The sequence below is a fragment of the Brassica rapa genome, chromosome A03 (genome assembly GCF_000309985.2).
Source record: "Brassica rapa cultivar Chiifu-401-42 chromosome A03, CAAS_Brap_v3.01, whole genome shotgun sequence".
Classification (NCBI taxonomy): Eukaryota; Viridiplantae; Streptophyta; class Magnoliopsida; order Brassicales; family Brassicaceae; genus Brassica; species Brassica rapa.
This window is the reverse complement of record NC_024797.2, coordinates 30,003,517-30,018,252: the sequence shown is the minus strand read 5'-3', so window position 1 is coordinate 30,018,252 and position 14,736 is coordinate 30,003,517. Positions and strand designations below refer to the sequence as shown.

At 35.3% G+C, this 14,736-nt stretch overlaps 4 protein-coding genes across 6 annotated transcripts; 2 read left to right on the top strand and 2 right to left on the bottom strand.

Moving 5' to 3' along the window:
* Positions 1–1,803: 1,803 nt before the first annotated feature.
* LOC103862109 lies at positions 1,804–3,445 on the top strand. The gene is made up of 2 exons (XM_009139819.3): positions 1,804–2,843; positions 2,941–3,445. Exons 1-2 carry the CDS (start codon positions 2,786–2,788, stop codon positions 3,240–3,242), a joined length of 360 nt encoding a protein of 119 aa, XP_009138067.1. The 5' UTR covers positions 1,804–2,785; the 3' UTR covers positions 3,243–3,445.
* Positions 3,446–3,648: 203 nt separating this feature from the next.
* Positions 3,649–6,578, top strand: LOC103862108 (protein PHOX4). Its single transcript, XM_009139818.3, has 2 exons — positions 3,649–6,104; positions 6,189–6,578. Exon 1 carries the CDS (start codon positions 3,890–3,892, stop codon positions 6,071–6,073), a length of 2,184 nt encoding a protein of 727 aa, XP_009138066.2. The 5' UTR covers positions 3,649–3,889; the 3' UTR covers positions 6,074–6,104; positions 6,189–6,578.
* Positions 6,579–6,847: 269 nt separating this feature from the next.
* Positions 6,848–8,746, bottom strand: LOC103862107 (homeobox protein knotted-1-like 5). Its single transcript, XM_009139816.2, has 6 exons — positions 8,132–8,746; positions 7,916–8,036; positions 7,635–7,840; positions 7,427–7,558; positions 7,207–7,346; positions 6,848–7,121 (listed from the first exon to the last, which is right to left on the bottom strand). The coding sequence occupies exons 1-6, from the start codon at positions 8,612–8,614 to the stop codon at positions 7,106–7,108; spliced, it is 1,098 nt and encodes a 365-aa protein (XP_009138064.1). The 5' UTR covers positions 8,615–8,746; the 3' UTR covers positions 6,848–7,105.
* Positions 8,747–11,605: 2,859 nt separating this feature from the next.
* On the bottom strand, positions 11,606–14,659 carry LOC103862106. 3 transcript variants are annotated; one of them, XM_033289029.1, is made up of 5 exons: positions 13,373–14,659; positions 12,549–12,605; positions 12,254–12,475; positions 11,923–12,137; positions 11,606–11,848 (listed from the first exon to the last, which is right to left on the bottom strand). In XM_033289029.1, exons 1-4 carry the CDS (start codon positions 13,742–13,744, stop codon positions 11,958–11,960), a joined length of 831 nt encoding a protein of 276 aa, XP_033144920.1. In that variant the 5' UTR covers positions 13,745–14,659; the 3' UTR covers positions 11,606–11,848; positions 11,923–11,957. The 3 variants fall into 3 exon arrangements, with proteins under 3 accessions (XP_033144920.1, XP_009138063.1, XP_033144919.1); XM_009139815.3 differs by having other exon boundaries at positions 11,643–12,137; positions 12,254–12,322; positions 12,413–12,475; XM_033289028.1 differs by having other exon boundaries at positions 11,643–12,137.
* Positions 14,660–14,736: the final 77 nt, after the last annotated feature.

Here is a 14,736-nt window from a genome sequence, read left to right as displayed (position 1 = left end):
TCATTGGATTTTGTTTTGAGTTGGTAAATAAATTGGTAAACGATATTTCTTCTGTTGTAGATAACATCATCATGCATGGTTGACAAAAAAAAAATAACATCACGCATGTTTTCTTTCACATTTGTAAATTCTTACTCTTTAAACATTTATGGGCAATTGTCAATAATAGCACTAGAAGGAGAAAGTCACAAAAATAACATTCATTAAAGGATAAAATATCCCTAATACCCTTGGTTTAAAATTAAATAAACAAACAAAAATAAATAAAAATAAATAAAATAAAAATAAAAATAAAAATTAATAAAAAAATAAAATAAAAAGAAATTTTTTTATATAGTTTCAGATTATATGTTTTCAGATTCGAAATTTTTATAAAAAAATTTTTGAAATTTTTTTTTTGAAATTTTTTTTATTTTTTTTCAAATTTTCTTTTTATAATTTAAAAATACTTTTTGAAACTGTTTTTAAAATTTTTATTTTTTATTTTATTTTTTATAATATTTTAAACCCTAATTCTAAAACCCCCACCCCTTAACTCTAAACCCTAAGGTTTGGATTAATTAACCCAAGGGGTATAAGTGTATATTTACCTCTTTAATGAAACCTATTTTTGTGACTTTGAGCCTTGAGTGCTACTTTGAGAACAAAAACTTGGTTTGGTGCTATCCTAGTCTTTTTCTCAACATTTATATCTACAGAACTTTTTTTCTAAATGAACAAATATTTTATTTTGAATTTATAAATTTACATTTACATGTTGAGAGGGAGACCTTCAAATATCAATGACAAGTTAAAAGCTAGCTAAGCTGTTCCCTTTGTCTCTGATTGATCATGCAATTCGTGTGCCTCCCTCGGTGGCACGTATATCAATATAAAAACGTTAGGCTTCCACACTTTGGTAAAATATTTTGTCACCTGAAGAGTAATTTTTATATCTAGGTATAAGTCAAATTATAAGCTCGGTTCCCAATTTCTCCACTAGTGTTTATATACATGCAGTGGATAGTTGAAGACATATGCGTTGGATGATACCATCATCGGATCTTGGATGATGGGTGTCCAAGCAACATATATAAACGACAATCGACTTTGTTGCAGCGGCACAAGATAAGGTGTGAATACTTCTCTCCCACAAAAAAAAAACTGTTCTCATGGTTAAGGGTTTACGAGATTAAGAAACAAATTATTTTGTCTTAGTAGCTGACTGATAACCGATGTAAATCTGTTCATTTTGTGTTATATTGTTTGATTAGTACGATATTATCTATTTTGGGTCTTAGACAAGTCAATAAAAGTAATCGTTTTATATGCGCTTCATGAGTACTCTGATATTTGATTAGTTCGGTCTAATACAACGTTAGGTCGAGGTACGGGTTGAAAAGTCTTAGGCCTTGATCTAACGAAAAACGCTAATTCTAGGTACGGGTTGCAAAGCCTTATGCCTTGACGCAGCGAGACAAGTTAGGGGATGAACTGGTCTAGGTTGTGGAGTAAAGTTTGTGACTCTGGACGTATCATCCCTAGCCCGTCACGTAGCGCTTCCGGACCATGGTGTTGGGTTGGACGGTCACTCATGTTCTTGTTTGATTGTTGGCTGGCCGGTTGGCCTTTCATCTCCAACCCTTGGTGTAGGTCGTATGTCGGTCATGTTCTTGTTTGATTGTTGGCAGGTGGGTCGACCTATGCTTAGGACGGTTCGAGGGTGTTACAGAGGTGGTATTATTTTATAATCAATAAAAGACAAGTCCGCATTGATTTACTTTTGGTTTCCTTTCCAAAAGGCATGATACTAATCAGAGTTGGACATCTCTTTATATATTAAACATTTTTTATCTAATTTTCCAATGTAGGACTTAGTTTGTTATCTCACATTCTTCTCCTTCAAACTAAGGACTACACTCATCTTGTGTCCGATAACTGATTTCCAAAATTTCTTTGACTTGATCTCTGCCACACACACCTCTCATTTCTAATTCGAAGGGTACCCTTCCTACTCGAAGAGTATTTTGATCTTTTTACAGATTTCTCGTCAATCTAGTACTTTGATACTTCTCCAATGTGGGATTTAATTTATTATTTCCATTTTGCAGAAAAAGTGTGTTCCATGGCATGATCAATGCGTACCTGAATCACTCGTCCCCGGTTTCTCATCACATACATGGCGCTTTGATACTCTTTGAGGCAATTTTTGGACCTGATACAAAAATTATAATTCTTTTTGGTAGATGAAACAATGATTAGGCCATTCATTACAGATTTACAGTTTGTGATTAGGGCATATCTCTTGAGATTTGGGGTAAGAAAACAAAATAAGGAAATGTTATATCTGTGAATTGAGTATATATTTACTTTTTCGTTGTTCATCATTTCCGTCTATTATATAATTTTCTTAGCACAAATCTCTTGCAAAACTATAATATTAATCTGGAAGGATATGGGCAGTCAGTGTAGTGTTAAGACTTAAGACATGCACATAGTATAAAATGATTTAAAAAGAATAAAGAGATTCATAAAACACCTTGCAAGTAATACTGTAAATCTAATACTAGAAATGAAATCTTAGATACATTGACCAACCAAATATAAGCAATTAATGAGTAAAATTGTATAGATATATACTAACTATACTGTTGTTTATTTGGTAATTGTGTTTCCATATTCTTATGAAATCTAGGACTATATCTTTACTAATTAAGGCTGCAATAGACTTAAAGCATAAGCAACGACTATATAAATCTGACTGACTCCTTTCTCATTCAAGAAACACACAAAAATCACAATAACAATGACGTTTGCTCTTCGGTATTTTGTTGTCTTTCTTCTTCTGTCTATGGTCACTCAAGGTAATGTATCTCTATAGAATTTTTTGCATGTATGATCATGTATCCCATAAGTTTCTTGCCTTTATCTTAATCTCCAATCATCATCTGCTTAATCCAGGACTGTGCGGCTGCTCTTTCGCTGACATCCAGATCGGAGGGGCGAGGACGGGGAGAGTAATCTCCGGAGAACCAGAGTGGAAAATATCGGTGATCAACACGTGCTCCCAACCTCAGTTGCACGTGACTCTCTCTTGCGGAGGTTTTGCTCCCATGAAACCTGTTGAACCATGGCTACTGCTCCCAAGAGGAAACACATGTCTTCTGATTAACGGAAACGCTATAGCAGCTGGCGGCACCGCTCAGTTTACTTATGCCGGCGAGCCTTACTTCTTCAAACCCGTAAGCTCCAGGGTCGGCTAAAGTTTCAGCCATTAATTTCTGTAACAAGAAACATGTCTATGATCCTATGAACAAGGCTATTAGGTTTCTTGTCTCTCAAGCAAGATGAGTTTTCTTTTTTTTTTTCCCAATAAAATTGATGGGAGCATCTTTTTGTAAAATTTGACAAACTGAAAGGCCTAAAAATACTTATTGGGCCTAGATAAACTTACTTATTGGGCCTATATCAATTACTCTGTCTGTGTTTTTCCTTAAATTGATTTTTTCATATTTAGCCATATTAAAAAAAGGAAAAAACTTATAATTCTCCATATTTTCCAGCAAACACACACAACGAAGACTTTCGCTTTGGTCGGAATACAATACCGTTTGCTTATTACAACAAACAAACAAATGTGTATTTTTTTTATTATTTATTTGATTCGTGGATTAGGGTTCACGCCACCTATAGAAACTGTCGTGTCGTGTTCCCTTTGAAGTTTCCAACATAAACACTTTTTCTTTTGGTCTAAATGTTAGAAGAATCCAGCATAAATACTTCTTCTTCTTCTTCTTCTTCTCTGTTTTATTGCTCTGCCTCATCATCAAACTTCAATCTTAGAGGTTTATCGATTGGTTTCTATATCGGGAGAGTAGTTTCTATATAGGGAAAGTAGTTTCACCTTCAAATGGGAAAGCCTGCGGCAAAGAAGAAAACTCCGGAGATGCCAAAAGATGCTTCCGGCGGCGGAGGCAAGTCAGGGAAAGCCAACCATCGTTCAACTTCAAGAGCCTTCGACGAAGACATGGAGATATTCATCAACAGAGCACTCGAGCTCAAAGAAGAAGGGAACAAGCTCTTCCAAAAACGCGACAACGAAGGAGCGATGTTAACTTACCACAAAGCCGTGAAGCTTTTGCCTAAGGAACACATCGACATAGCGTATCTTAGAACGAGCATGGCTTCTTGCTACATGCGAATGGGACTAGGTGAGTACCCTAACGCTATAAACGAATGTAATCTCGCTCTCGAGGCTTCTCCTAGGTACAGTAAGGCTCTAGTGCGAAGGTCTAGGTGTTACGAGGCTTTGAACAAGCTAGATTACGCGTTTAGGGATGTTATGATTGTTCTGAACATGGAGCCTGAGAACGCGTCTTCGAATGAAGTGTTTGAGAGGGTGAAGAAGGCGTTGGTGGAGAAAGGGATCGATGTTGATGAGATGGAGAAGAGCTTTGTTAAGAAGGTTGTGAAGAAGAGTAAGAAGAAGAAGAGTGGTGTTGAGAGTCCAAAGATTGTCAAGAGAGACGAAGCAGAGAGCAAGGATAAGCCAAAGGAGGAGAAGAGCGATAAAAAGTCTGAGATTGATGCAAAGATGAGTGGTAATAAAGAAGAAAATAAACCTAAATTCAAGAAACAGAAGAAGAGAAGTTGTAGGAAGGCAGGAGGAGAAGAAAGGAAGATGGAAGATGATAAGGTTGTTGTCATGGACAAAGAGGTCATTGCCTCTACAAAAGAAGAGGCAACAGTTACTAGAACGGTTAAGTTGGTACATGGAGATGATATCAGATGGGCACAGTTACCGCTGGATTCCAGTGTTAGACTTGTAAGAGACGTGATCAAGGATCGTTTCCCTTCTCTAAAAGGGTTCTTGATTAAGTACAAGGATCCAGAAGGTGATTTAGTCACCATCACTGCAACGAATGAACTGAATCTAGCTGCTTCTAACAATGACAAACTCGGTTCCTTAAGATTATATATAGCTGAAGTTCACCCTGATCAAGAACCAAGCTATGATGGCATGAAGGTTGTCAAGAGATCGAGTGTGGGAGAGTATGTGGAATCTGACAAAGCATCTACCTCCTTTGAGAACTGGATCTTCCAGTTTGCGCAGATGTTCAAGAACCATGTGGGGTTTGATTCTGATTCATACTTGGACCTCCATGACCTTGGGATGAAGCTGTACACAGAAGCAATGGAAGACGCAGTAACTGGTGAAGATGCGCAAGAGCTCTTTGGAATCGCAGCTGATAAGTTCCAAGAGATGGGTGCACTAGCTATGTTCAACTGGGGTAACGTTCACATGTCTAAGGCAAGGAAGCAAGTCTCTTTCCCCGAAGATGCTTCAAGAGAAGCTGTAATAGAAGCTGTCGAGGCTGCGTTTGTGTGGACGCAGAACGAGTACAATAAAGCTGCAGAGAAGTATGAGGAAGCTCTTAAGATCAAACCTGACTTCCACGAAGCTCTCATTGCACTTGGTCAACAGCAATTCGAACAGGCAAAGCTTTTATGGTACCATGCACAAAAAACGAAGGTGGACGCAGAAAGTGAAGTTTCACAGGATGTTCTTAAGCTTTACAACAAAGCTGAGGATAGCATGGAGAAGGGTATGCAGATACGGGAAGAGATGGAAGAGGGTCGTCTCAACGGAATCTCCAAGTATGATATAGAGAAGTCACTGCTGTTGCATAAGATGGAGTTGTTTAGTGAAGTTTCAGATGAAGAGAAGACGGCTAATATGAGTTCTCAGATTAATCTCTTGTGGGGCTCCTTGCTATATGAACGGTCTATCGTGGAGTATAAGCTCGGGTTACTAACTTGGGAGGAATGTTTGGAGGTTGCAGTTGAGAAGTTTGAACTAGCTGGAGCTTCTTCAACTGATGTAGCTGTGATGGTAAAGAATCATTGTTCAAGCGAGAGTGCACTTGAAGGCATGGGGTTCAAGATTGATGAGATAGTACAGGCATGGAATGAGATGTATGATGCCAAAAGATGGCAGACCGGTGTCCCATCTTTCAGGCTAGAACCGATGTTCAGGAGACGAGCTCCAAAACTGCATGATATCTTGGAGAATGTATTTTCTGGATCTGCTTGATGAAACATTGGTCTCAGTATTGTATCAGTAGGTAAGTAAAAGTAGTAACTCATATCTGCTTTACATAATCCTGATGGAAAGCTAATCTTTTGATTTGTTCAACAATGTATTGCAGGTCACTTTGTTTGTTTGGGAATGGAGTTCATTTTTATCTCCTCCCATTTGGTTTGGTTTAGTCTCATATTTCAAAAGAACACTATAAAATTTTTTCTGTGGATATTGATCTCTACGGGATATATACTCTTGGCCTCTGCGATATTCATGTGGTAGGCTGAGACTGATTAGGATTCAGTCTAGAGAAGAAGGTTTTTAGATGGTGATACTTCTCTTCTCTTCTGATTTGATACAACATATTGGTTAATATGTTCTTTGTTTGTTTTGTTTGGTTTTTGTAACATAGCTCTGTAATCATTTTTTTTTATTTGTTGATTTTGGATTAGTGTCTGTTGAATGTGTGTTTGTTGTGTGAATGTTTGTTGTACCTTGACTTCAGATTGTTTTATTTTGAAAAAAAAATGAATAAAAAAGGTATTTCTCAGATTAAAATCAATGGTCAAGTCCAATAACCGGGATTAGCAAGAGGTCACACTATACAAAACTGTAAAGTTGCCTAAAGCTGCTACCTCTTGATTTCATTTATACAAAAACTTAATTTCTGGTCATTTATATGTCAGGACCGGTACTGGCTGCTTGCACTTATCCAAAACTATGTTTTTGTTTGAGATAAAGATTTAACTGTGATGAATATTGTTTGATACTAATGAACCATAGCAATTTACAAAGAAAAAAACCGACCAAGCGTTCATTACTAGACGCAAAAACCAACTTCCAAGAACTATACTTTATATACACACACATAAACATAGATTTTAAAGCTGATACAAACATGATTAAGCTCTACAAATCCAATTATATAGGCAAACCGATAGACCTATACATATTGTAATTAGTACGATCACATAACCGAAGGAGAAACCATGTCTTTCATATCCGGAGAAGCAAGCATCATCCTCTGGTTAACCAGAATGTCACCTACGACTTCCCAATCCTGAGTTTGGTAGGGTGAAAATATGTTGATTAAACTGTTAAACGATATTATATATATTATGAGGAAACGCAAATCTTGTTATTACCGTTTACGTTTGCTCTTGGAGAGTGTAGACGATGTGGAAGAGCTGCTGTTCCAGTTTCTTTTCCTCTGGTTGATAAACCAATTGTTAATCTGCTTCAACTGTAAACCGGTTTCTTCCACAAGCCTTGCCTTATCTTCCTCCTACAAAAAAATTCAAAAACCAAATCAAAAACAGCCTTTCAGAAACGTCCTAACAAACTTTTCTTGGCTGAGGCTTTTACAGTTGGGTATGGCCATTTGGAGTGAGTCCGCCACCACTCTTTGAGCACAGACGTTGTGTCTCCAGGCAACTTCCCCGCCCTTCTCTTCCTCATTATCTCTTCTCTTATGTCCACAATCTTCTCTTTGAACCCCTATTAAAAAACGAGCACACATGATATTATAGCACAAATGTGTTTTAGCATAGTTTGATGTAAACATCGCAACTACCTGTTTCAGCTCATGCTTCAGTTCCTTCTTCACACGCTCCACCAAGGATCTCTCACGCTCGGTTGGAACAAGAGGACCGAATCCCATCATGCAATCCGAACCGTCCAAACTTCCATCAAACATATTCACCTCGCTCTCTTCTACTTGATTATCATCTTCATCATCATCCGACATTGTCTTGCCGTTACTTTCACTTGGTGAAACTCCTACACAACAACAACACAATACAAAAAATCACAAAGACCATACAATATAGCGAGAAGACACCAAGGAACACATACCCGTTATGGATTGTAGTGACTGCTCAATCTCCCAACAAGCCGTAATGGCTTCCAATGCATGGACACAGACGTGGTGTTGGAGTTGTTCTTTAAACGAACATAACACCACAACGTAATGCGACTGCATCATCATAAAACAAGGTGAGATTCTCAACCATAAGACATACAAAACAGAGTATGACAAAAAGGAAGCTTAGCTCCTTTTATCCAACTTACCATGAAATGATCAAGCTCCTTGTTGTCCATACCCACACCAAGAGATGAGTACTTTGCGGCTACGGTGTGTAACTGACTGAGCTGTGCATCGATCCTCGGAATCTGGTCAACGGGAGTAGCGACTCTGAGGCAAGCCACGTGGGCTGCCAGAAGCTGCTCGTACATGGGATGTTTCAAAATCGCAGCTTTGTCGCTAGCGCTCCTCCAATCTTCAACACCATCGGCGTTGACTTCTTCAGGATCGCCTTCACCGGTGTTTTGGACCTCCGTGTGGAATGAGAGCCACCGTCGGTTTGTAGCGGCAGCGGAACTGTCTCCGTCGCGATGCGGATGGGTAAACTTGGAGTCGGTTGTGGCTGTGGTGGGAGGGAGGTTGAGGAAACTGGCGGTGAGAAGCGACGGTTGGTGTGATTGATCGGAGGAGAAGTGTCGGAGAGGAAGGTCTTCCTGCGGAGGAAGGAGGTGGGAGCTGTTAAACGACATTGTTTTCCTGCGTTTTGGGGATTGGAGAGAAAATAAAAGACACTTTTTCTCTTTCCCCTAGGAGTTATTCCTCTCCAGACCAACCGTGTCTTAATTAACCATGAATGTCTGAAACCGTGTTCTTTCTTTATTTTTTTTGTCAACTGCCAATAATTTGAAAATATTTCCCCTACATATTAAAAAAGAAGTCACTTTATTAAAATTTGGTGACCTGTCGCTCATAGGTCAAGTTTCAAAAAAAAATTATAATTTGATTGTTGGATTGTTTTTAATTTTTATTTATTTAAATTAGATCTAAAAATTTAAGGTAAGTCTAAAAACATTTAACAACACTTGCCATATAATCTAAAGAATATTACAAATAACAATTTAGGCAACTAATTCTCGAAATTATAGAAAGGTTAATAATATTATATTTATTACTTTTAATATTTATAAACTATAAAATATAATGAACGAATTTTTATATAAGATAATTATAATAGTTTTATACTCTACTTGATGAATTGTATTCGAATATAATTATATAATAACAATTTTAAATATTACAAAATCCAAACATGTTTATTAATATGATTTTTAAATTATTTATTGTTGTTTACATAATAAATTTATCTGAATTTTAAAATTATTTCTATAGTGTTATAAATTATTTATAAAAATATAAATCCTACCATATATTGATTGAGAAGTCACATAAGTGATTTTTTATTATGTGTTGATCATAAATGAACTCTTCAAATTATTATAATTTGATTGACCGATGATTTTTTAATTTTATTTATTATAATTATATCTAAAAGGAAAGGATAATTCAATTACCACTTTCTAAATAATCGACATAATATTAGAAATAATTATTTATGGTAACTAATTTTTGAATCTATGAAAGAGTAATAATGCGATCAATTTTTTTATATATTTATAAATTACATAAAATAATAAACAGAAGTATTTATTTGAATTGATATAATGGTTTTATATTCGTATAGAAAGAATTACATTTGTATATAAAGTATCATAATAACTATTAATGTCTAATAATTCAATGCATGCTTTATAAATTATTTATAAAATTATAAATACATTTATAAAAATCAGACGTTTTAAATTATTATAAGAGGTTCTAAGTCATTTATAGAAGCTTGTACATTAATTTATAAAATGTATTTTGAAAATTTATCCTCCTATTATAATATTTTGAATTTTTTTCATTTTTAATGGTAAAATTCCTCAACTATGTTTACTTAGTGTAGAAACCCTTAAACTAAAAATTTACTGGTAATAATAGTAATTATAACCTGTTAGAGTTTAATTTATTAAATAAAGTTAGTTTAGGGGATTTTTACCGAAAACAAACTTAGTTGAGGAGTTTTAACGTTAAATTTCTTATTCTTTCCTTATTATCTATTATTTAAATCCTTATAGTGGGATTTGTTTTATCAAAAACCAATTGCAATCAACATACGAGATATCTTCTTTCTTAATATCATGCATTTAATATTTAAATATATATATAACAAGATTTGAGTTACCAAAATTATGTATATATTATAACCAGAATATCTTTAAAAATTTGTTAGAAGATATTATATCTCATAGTTGAATTAAAATTTATTAGAGGATATTCTATCTCATAGTTTCTCTTGAAAACTAGGTCATTTAGAAACTTAAACTAATTTGCTATATAAATATCACGCCACCCCCATTAGTTTCACGCATCTATTTTTAAGTTTTCATATGTATTTGATCGTTCTAATTTAAATTCTACTTTTGTGATCTTGCGCAGGTGTATGATAATCAATAAGTAACTCATAGACGGGAACACCATTACTGGTAATTTTATGGGGGATTCTTCTTCTCCGTTTATTTTTGTTCTCTTCCTCTCCATGTTGTATCTCTATCTATATTTTTGCATCAGTAGTGATTCAACTAACAAAAAGAGATGATTCTGTTTATCCAAGAACTGATCATCCCTTTCGAAAAAGGTAATTTTTTTTTCATAAAGTTAAATCACTTATCAAGAATATAATATAAGATATGTATGCTAATCAAGTGTAATTTATTTATTGTGTGTGATCATCTTCGGTACGTCTGAGAGCCAAAGGTAATCTCAAAACTTTTTAAAAACCTTGAAACTCATTGACGTTGTCCTATCAATTATATAATTTGTTATCTTTTGGGGATTGTTTACATCTTTAAATATTTTTGTTAGAATTACCTCTTTTCTGACTCAATGCTTAGAGAAGGAAACCGTAAATCATCTTTGTTGTTACAATGAAACCAATGATAATAAATCTCAGGTAATTCAAATCTCTCTTTTATATTTCATGGCTGATTTTTTTATTGGGATTATACGTGAAATATTTGTTTTTTCTCAATTATATTTTTCTAATGTTTTAAGATTAGTGTTAAATGTGATCGTTTTCTAAACGTTTTAATGTATTCTTTATTCATATGAACATAGTATAAATATCAATATGTAACATCGAATCTTTCATATTAACCATATATATGTAACATAAGTATTATATAGTTATAAATATGTAATTATCAATTTAATATTAATGTTAATGTCCGCATATGCTGCGGGCGGTCCACCTAGTAGTATAGTATATTACTTTACTTTACTTTCTCAGATGCTTCTCGTTTTGGATATTTTAGCATATATGTAATATTATATTATTTTTCTTTTAATCTTATAGTATATTAAATATAGTTTTTCCTTTAAAATTCCATTTTCCCTCATTACATGTTTTATGACATGTATAAACAATAAGTATCATCTAACTTCTGTGTATTTATCTGCAATAGTAATGAATAACTTTGGATCTATACAAAAGACTGACAAAATTAGGTGATCACAAGTTGTCATTTGTTTTTCTTTTATATTCGTGGACATGCCGACAAACCACCAATAACACTACACCTCACAAGTTTTAAATAAAATATTGAAAAATTAAATACTAGAATAATCATGGACTCATGAGGTGGATAGAGATCTCTCTTGTCTTGGATCAGTTGAACAGAAACAAAGGGTTTATCCTTTTAATTTTTAAAATAAAGGAGAAATTCGAAGACACAAAAGTCTATTAGTTGTCCTACTTTTTCCTCAAACAACGCTTTAGCTACAAGGAATCGGGTAGAAAAGAGAGAGAACAAAACACTAAAGAACTTAACATTCACTTTCTTCTTAAAAAAAAAATAATCAAGAAGTAATGAGCGTTTTACCCCCGGAAAGAAACAAGAATGATGGGAAGAGACAATATACAATCACCTTCTTTGTTAAAGTCTCTGCCTCCCTTCTTGGTTGTAACTCAAATCGAGATAGAAATTTTGGCACCTAGCTAGTTCCATACAATAACTCGTCCTCGGATGGTGTTATGTTGAGATCAGGTAAGAAGAATAAGCTCTCCGAGCTAGCGGTCTTGCCCTCTATTCTGCAAGGTTTTGATTCGCCTTGTGATTTACGAATCAGATCAACAGGAGTCTCGTTCTTGACATTGCCTGAGTTCAAGTCAAGCTGATACAAGAAAACATAATTCAGTTAAGACCAACACAGAGAGAGAGAGGATATGGAAGATTACAAGACTAAAAAAACTGGTTAGGGAGAGTATCAAATTTCTCAAAAATTCTTACCTTAATCCTCTTCAACCTTTGGTTCATTACGTTTTGTTGGTCGAATGTTGCTCGGAGACTTGCAATCTCCTGTAGAAGAGAACCCGATTTGTTAGAAATACGAGCAAGATCATATATATATATATTTTGAAAAACAAAGGTTAGAAAAAGAGAAAGTACCTTTTCAAGGTGGAGTCTTTCCTTCAACTTCAAGTTCTCTTCGTGTTTAAGCTCAGAAGTTGACTGCCAAATATTAAAAAAAAACTCAGCTCAGTATTAAAGTGTAATTTGTAAATTCAAGAGAGTTTTTTTATACCTTCTTGTCCTTCAATCTCTTGGGAAAACAACTGGTGATTTCGTTAGTGGGGAAAGCCTGCAAAAACAAAATAAGAAAATGTACTGATTCAGTAAATCAAAGATGCCAAATCTTCCAAATTGAAGATGTTACTATCAATGAAGACAATGATATGCTGACAAATAAGGACAACTGTTTATAGATCTTTTACTTTTTTGTATAATCAAACCCAAAGATCTTATTTAACATACTTGTAAAGTTTGTTTTCCCACAATAGAAAATTTCAAACAAACAAAAAAAGAGTCAGGAAAATCAGAAAGACAGTAAAACTAAAACTGATGTGAAAATCCCTGCGTCATCAATCGTCATCATTCTTTTAAGATCACGTGATCCCAATCTCTCCGACAGGATTTAACTCGCCTCCCACCTTTTCACCCAAAACGGTATCGTTTCACGCATCAAAACGTAAAGCGAACGCGCACGTTTGACCAACTAGCTGTACTAACCCCATAATAATCCTAAAGAAGCTTTTATATTATTCCTCGAGACAAAATTTAAAACTCGACCGGTTCATAACATCACCCCTAAACCGGCCAATTATGAGACGCTCCACAAGGTGAGATCTGCTTAAAACCCCGGTTCAAACCGGAGAGTTAAGTTAATCGAGAGCATCTCAGCATTTGATTCGCGTTGCGATAGAATATTGACAAGAAAGAAAAAAAGGAAAATAAACTTAAAAATGCTTTTGACTTTTGGAGCTTTTGAAGCTTGAGACAGATGACGTCATCATAGAATTACGAAACGTGTGATGAAGAAGGGATGATACACAGACGAGGAGGAAGTACCTTAGATCCGGATCCTGTAGACGTGGAGCAGCTAGCTTGGCGACTGGTGTCCTCGGCGGAGGGGGATGCAGAGGCGCCGCCACTTCCAGATCCGCCGCTCCATGAGAGCGGAGTCTTCGGACTACCTCTAACCGAATCCGCATCCTTCTTCAACGTTACGCCGCCGCCAAATCTTGAGGAGCGTGACCGCCGTTGACGGATTCCCCACCGCATCGGAGCCAGATTCGACGCCGGATTTTCCGCAGCCACCGTCCCCGCGTGCTTCAGCCGTAAAAGAAGCTCTACGACCATCTGGTCGTCCGTCATCGCCGCTGCCACCCACTCATCCTTAACCGTCGTCATATTAGCTGATGCCGATGCAACTCTCTTCATCGAATCAAAGGGAATCAGATATGCAGCGAGAGAGAGAGAGAGAGAAAGAAGGGAAGTTACAGAAGAGAGAGAGAGAGGGGAAGTTGAAATATCGAAACAGAGAAGAAAAAGAGAGATGGATGGTGTTATATACGAGGCTCACTATATTATTCATCTCTTTTTTTTCTTTTCGAAACATAAAATTGTTTTTTTTTTACATTTGAGTAAATGCACCAAGATGCAGATTTGGATTTAACTTTCAGCATAAAGTAATTAAATAACATGGGTAGGAAAGTATATATTTATTATATGTAAAGATTCACTATTATAATAAACCTTTTTTTGCAATTGGGTTAATCTTTTTTGTCTGACTATTAGGAAGAAATTCAATATTTTTGCTTATTGGGGCACCATCAATTATGTTCCTTGCTGTTATGGATTTAAAACATTTTTAATTATTATATGCAAAGGAACAAAAAAAACTGATGTGGCTACTGGCTTATTGGAGATTTATCATTTAACACGTAATGTTCAACCAATGAACATTTGACAACTGCCTAGTGCCAACGAGCTCCGTTAACACCGTCAATATGCTTTGATGCGAAGTAAAAAAGACAAGGCAAGTTGTTAAATTACAGATCATTGATCATATTAAATTACCTTATGCTATTTTGTGAAAATCGAATGCAGATTCTTTTAAAATTACCTTATGTAAAGTTATGGGCTATAGATAAGGTCATGGTGGGCCGCCCAACCATGAGAGTTGGTATCTTACAACTTGGACCAACCAAGTGGCATGTATGATGACAACCTATAAAATTTATAATTTGTACACAATGATAAATCAAAGATCGATGACAGTTTTTAAAAATCCCAAAAGGATGAAAGAGTTCATATTTAAAAATCACTAATCAGAAAAGACTTACAAAGCTGTTTCTTAGCGTGTGATAGTTATAAACATATAAACACTGTTTCTTTGCGTGTGATAAGAGAAATATACTTTCAAACGTGAA